The sequence below is a fragment of the Chelonia mydas genome, chromosome 2, assembly GCF_015237465.2.
Source record: "Chelonia mydas isolate rCheMyd1 chromosome 2, rCheMyd1.pri.v2, whole genome shotgun sequence".
NCBI lineage: Eukaryota > Metazoa > Chordata > Testudines > Cheloniidae > Chelonia > Chelonia mydas.
In genome coordinates this window covers 37,586,205-37,592,204 of record NC_057850.1, presented here as the reverse complement: position 1 = coordinate 37,592,204, position 6,000 = coordinate 37,586,205, and the positions used below count along the sequence as shown (strand labels likewise).

General features: G+C 36.7%; 1 protein-coding gene across 4 annotated transcripts in view; it reads right to left on the bottom strand.

The window, feature by feature from the left end:
* Window positions 1-257: 257 nt before the first annotated feature.
* The window catches only part of YWHAZ (tyrosine 3-monooxygenase/tryptophan 5-monooxygenase activation protein zeta), a 29,393-nt gene continuing 23,650 nt past the window's right edge, over window positions 258-6,000 (bottom strand). For all 4 annotated transcript variants that reach the window (XM_037892189.2, XM_043539257.1, XM_043539258.1 and 1 more), the window contains exons 3-6: window positions 5,056-5,179; window positions 3,279-3,442; window positions 3,073-3,168; window positions 258-1,308 (exon numbers count right to left, since the gene is read on the bottom strand). In XM_037892189.2, coding sequence (XP_037748117.1) covers window positions 1,249-1,308; window positions 3,073-3,168; window positions 3,279-3,442; window positions 5,056-5,179 — 444 coding nt within the window. In that variant the 3' untranslated portion in view covers window positions 258-1,248. The remainder of the gene's footprint in view (window positions 1,309-3,072; window positions 3,169-3,278; window positions 3,443-5,055; window positions 5,180-6,000) is intronic.

Genomic DNA, 6,000 nt, shown 5'->3' with positions numbered 1-6,000 from the left:
ACTTTAGCAGGACAATTTAGTTTTAGCTTTCAAAATATTTAAGACAAGCTCTTAATCTTGCTACTTCATTTCCTGTGGAAAGCGAACCAAAATCTGGATGCAGAGAATCATTTAATCAGGGGAAAACTGACATTCGAATAGTCAAGATATTTCGCCATGCCTCTTGTTTTAGTGAAGTTTCTCTAGAATCCCTGTAAAAAAAATTCAGAGCAGGAAGACAGATTTACATGAAAGCTACAGAGAAGGTAGTTGAAAAGTCCATTCATAAAACTTTTATTCCACTTACATCAACTTAATACACATGTTCTTAACAGTTATGCTTGGATTGTTCATGAAAATTTCATAAGACATTAAACAAAGCTAGCCATCATCTCAAGTTATTTCCCTGTTAACTATTTTTACAGCACATGCATGTTAGGCAAGTATCAAAAAAATCACAAAAGCAAAAAAAACCTAAAAAAGTTAAATACATGGGTTTTTGTTTTACTGCTGTGCTCAATATACAGTGTAGTTATGGATATCAAGCATTTCATTTTTACTGCATCTTTACTTGTACATTTGTTCTTAGGTTGCCTAAACCATTTAAATACAAATAAAATGTGTAGCAAAAATAATGAAAGCAACAGCAGGTAACTTTACAAATAATGGAATGTGAACCGTTTCTGCCTTTCTCTAGAGAAAGTTGACTGGGTGATCAAAACTGTCTTAAGGAACGCTTTTCAGCTGCAATCAAAGATGTACACTTGATTGTATATTCCATAGGATTTCACATGCTTGACATGCAATATCCATGGGACATCTGTTCCCCCACAGCCATGGTATGCTTCAGCTTTGAAGTACTCACACTAACTACACCTGTGGCTGCAACTGATTATCCCCTTTTTCCATCATGACAGACCAATACGCAAGCAGTTTTCTTTGCTCAACATAGGAAGCTGTTTAACCCTGGCCACCTTGTGGGAAGCCACAGTATACCAAAAGTACTATGCCAAACATGTAAAACTTGTATAAAAATTTCACAACCCTATATTGGCCACCTCAGATGAAAACAGATAAATTCCCCAAATGTTAACTGGCTCTATTCCCCTAATATTAAACATAAAACCACATGGGAAATATAGAAATCCAAATAGAAGTAACATAAACCTGTCATAAATCGTAAACAAAAACTATTCGTGGGACAGCATGAGTGACAAATGGTCTACTGTGTAAATTTTAGAATGAGGCAGACAAAAGTTGGAAGGCTGGTTAATTCTCCCCTCCTTCTCCTGCTTCAGCTTCATCTCCTTGGGTATCCGATGTCCACAACTGTTTGAGAGAAAATGCAGTAAAGTGTTTGCATTTGCAAGAATGCTGAAAACCCATCCCATTACAGATTCTTGCTAAATATTATGAGTAGACGAGGATATGAGTAATATTTCTACTTTTCTTCAAGGGGGAAGCTCTTCCTACCTTGAATGGTATTATTGCTTAAAGGCTTTGTCACTGGGAGTTTGTTGCTCCTCTGGGAGTTTAACTATCAGCTGGTCAGCAAATCCTCAGCTGGTCTTTCGGTCATTGCTATCACAATATGATTTGGAGCATCCCTCTGCTTCAAAAGGTGGCGCTCCAATTGGATCCCTTAGCTGCCAAGGCCCTCACAAGTAGAAAGACCTTAAAGGGTTTAATTCTTCACTGCCTTGCACATATCTTAAATCAACATTCACTCTTGTGCAAAGATAGTATAAAATACTACAAATTCAGAATAGTAGACATTTACACACACTTTGCATATGTGTAAGTGATGCAAGGCAGTGGAGAATCCTGTGCAAGATCTGCAGCCTTGTTCCTGGCCTGAATGCAGTGCAGATGCCACATGGCGAATGCTCCTTGCTTAAACTTTAAGCAGCATGAAAATACCTAAAAATTGACCAGAAAATAAATGACAGATGTGCCGAGACATGGTATCTACCAGGAAACAATTTCAGAAAACATGCAGGCCAATCTAGATTCATGCTGTGGATAGTAGTCAGTTTGAGTAACAATGAATTAAAAGGTTTCAAAGTGGTAGCCGTGTTAGTCTGTATCAGCAAAAACAGCAAGGAGTCATTGTGGCACCTTAGAGACTAACAAATTTATTTGGGCATAAGCTTTTGTGGGCTACAACCCACTTCTAGCCCACAAAAGCTTATGCCCAAATAAATTTGTTAGTCTCTAAGGTGCCATGAGGACTTCTTGTTGTTTTTAACTAATTAAAAGTTACTGTTCTGTGGCTCACTTGTAAGTCTTCTGAATAACACTGATTCTAGAGAAGTTTCAAATAAAAAAACATGACCAAAAAAGGAAACAAGCTTGTTTATATTGGTCTTAGTACTAAGTTCAAGTATATCTACCTCACAAAATATTTGTTTGCATAAATATCAAGTAAGCCTGGAAAAAAAAATCCTCTGGAACATGAGCAAGAACGCACCATTTGGTGGATGAAGAAAAGGGAGGGGAAAAAAACCCCACCTTACTGCTGAGGCAACTGACACCTCACTGGATGATATTTAGCCATTTAGAACTACACTAGGGCCCATGCCTTATGCATATGATCAGGCTGGACCCATTACACAAAGGTGAAGAGTAGCTCTAAAAACAAAAACAAAAAACCCCACCAAAAAAAAAAAAAAAAATTCCAAGAGGATGTAAAGATTGCACTGTCAGTCAAAGCTTTCAATACCATTTTTAGGGGATAACACTAAAAATAAGTGAAAGTTAACCTACATTGCAGCTTGTTTTTAAAAATGCTAGATTCCTTACATAAGCCAGAAAATGTAGTTATTCAACGATGTAGTGGATTTGCCAATTATGGGATCATAGAAACTGAAAGTTGTCAACTTACCATGGGAGGCCAAAGTGTGAACAAAATTTCAGTTCAGGAATATAAACTTGCTAACAAACATTATTTACCTACATGTTAGGCATAAAATAGTAGCCCCCAGTTAACTGCTCATATGCTTTAGTTAGAGTCAAGCAATAAACAAAATGCTTGATTCATTATGACATGTAATACAATTCCTTGCTTAACAAGCAAGTTTTAATGGTACTTACTGTCAAGTTGTCTCTCAGTAATTGCATTATTAGCGTGCTGTCTTTGTATGACTCTTCACTTAACGTATCAAGTTCAGCAATGGCTTCATCAAAAGCCTAGAGGGTTTTTTTTAAAAAAAATAAATAAATTTTAAAAAAATGTTATTGCCCATATAATATAGGTTACATAAAACATTTAAGCTTTTGATTCTTTTTTAAAAACTTACAGTCTTTGCAAGGGAACAGGCTTTCTCCGGGGAATTCAGAATCTCATAGTAAAACACAGAGAAGTTCAGAGCCAGACCTAATCTGATTGGATGTGTTGGTTGCATCTCCTTTTTACTGATTTCAAAAGCTTCTTGATACGCCTGTTGTGACTGCTCCACTATCCCTTCAAGAAAAACATGTAAATAATTTAGATGCATTTACACAGCTGTGTTCAAGACCTATGTTTTTATCATGTAACAAACATGAGTAATAGGTTTGGGTTTAGTTTCCTCATTAATAAGGAGCTCTTAGCTTTACAAATATTTTCATAGCATAATACTGTTTTAAAAACAGTTTTGCGGAATTAGCCAGTTAAAGCAACATGTCCAAATTAGCTTTGGCCCACAATAAGCATTAAGGCTGGATGGAGATAGCTGGTCAATATGTAAAGCTGAATTTGCCTCCCAGGCATTGCAGCATTTTTATAGTATTTAATAAAGAATGAAGAGGCAAGGAACAAAAAATTTAGCATAAGTTTCAGGATTCTAGTATCTAATCTATATGTATAAGACTACAATTTCATCTGACAGTGTCTCTTTAATGCTGCAAAGTATTCCAAATCTACTTTTTATTACAGACAGGGTTGGCAGCATTGCAGATTAATGTTGCTCCCACATTTACCATTATAAGTCCCCGTTTGCAATTGCTTATAAAACTTTGTGAAACTATTTCTCCTACACAAATAACTGTCGGGTACAAATATGTAACTTGAGGATCTCTTCTCTTTGTTGAGGGAAGACACAGATAGTCTCTGGGTACGATTTTGGTGCCACTGCACTGGCCGCATACACCATTCAGTTCGGGTTCAATGCAAAGTCAGTTCTGAACAGTTTGCAAACAAAGCAGAAGAGACTTACCATGAACTGTTAGGGTACAAGTTTAGAATTAGAAAGACAAACCTTTTTTTGGCTAGACTTGCTACAATTCTACAGTATTTTAAAAAATAGACAAACTAGGTGTTTGGACCCTCAAGGACTAAGAGACTAAGCTATAGGGGTACTGCTTACCCTTGCTAATCTGTCTACTAGGTTGTTACAAGTTTGTATCTATGTAGATACAGCAGACAGGTAAAATTAGTTTCTAAAACAATAAGCAAACCAATTTATGGGATGGCAATACAATTCCTAGATCTGGACACTTCAATTGGAGATGAGGTCTGCCTCAGCTCAAGACAACAATTCTCATTCCAGTACATCATGAGTTTGGGTCATTAGCCACTTCCCTTCCAAGGTGGGTTCCAGCCTCATTGAGGGTCAACACCTAGTTTTGTCAGCTATTTTTAAAAATATTGTAGAAGTGTAGCAAGTCGAGCAAAAAAGCTAAATATTAATCCTTGTGGAGAAAGGGTAGGGTACTGACCCCCCACCCAAAGGCAGAAATATGAATGGAGATGGCTGGGGCAAAGGGAATTCATATCTCTGTTCTGAAACTAGGGATATACACATACACAAGCATAATGGTTGACTGCTTCAGGAGTGTTGCATGACCAACCACACGTTTGCTACAGTGGGGATCTGCAAAGCACACTTGTAATGGAGAATCCCTGGGGACTCTTGTTTGAGAGCTATTGACCTACCACGTTTAGGCAATAAACTGGGAATTTCTATAACCACAGAGCTAAACCACCTTTTAATTCTATTTAACATTAATCATCTCCCAGAATCAGAGAAAGAGCACCGTCCCATTTGAAACAAGCCCATTTTTTGACAAATTTAACAAGAAGCTGACATACTGTACCTTTCTTGTCATCCCCAGCAGCAACCTCAGCCAAGTAACGGTAGTAGTCTCCTTTCATTTTCAAATAGAAAACTTTACTTTCTGCTTGAGAAGCGTTAGGAATCAAGAACTTTTCCAACAGAGACTAAAATCAAAACAAAGAGTACTATGTTTTACACAACCATACCTTTCAATAGTATTGTAGATCCATCAAATTAGTTATATTGCAGGTTTTTCAAAAAGTCAAGAAAACTTGGTTCTGATAACAAGCTTTAGTCAGCCTAGTTTTTATCCACTTCTTTGCTGAATATGCCATGTTGCGATCTACAGGAGGAACTGTTTTAGGTACAGAATGTTCAGCAGTGCAAAACACCTAAATAACTGAAAGGTAGGTTAACTGCCTATGAAACTCCACTTTATGAAAGAAGCATTGTAAACTGGGAGATTTTTTTTCAGCTACAGTAGTATCTGCATTAGCGCTTACATAGCAACAATGTGGAGTCTATCACCCAGGCTACAAAGCAATTTTACATTTGTTTGAAGTCACTTATCAGAGAGTACCTAAAACCTATTTGTGTAACATGCCATACGTAATTCTTGACTGTTTTTCTAGCATATTCTTCCTTAACTCTGATTTAAAATGGGTTACCTGGAGGAGGAATGAGTAACAGTACCTTGAAAAGGAGCAATGTATTTATACTTCACATAAGACAGTGATTACAAAAAATTCTAGTTAATGTTTGGTTTTATAACCTCTCTACCCAATCTGAATATAATTCCATTTTGCTAGTTGTAAATTCTAATAATAAGTTCTAATAATGGAGTCTTAAACTGAGGACAGTATGCCTGCATACACTGCCTAAAATTTTAACAGATAGAAACAATATTACAAACATTGGTTCTCAAATGTTGTTCCAGACATCACTACTAAAAGTTTAGAGTAAATCAGATTCTGATCAGTAGTGG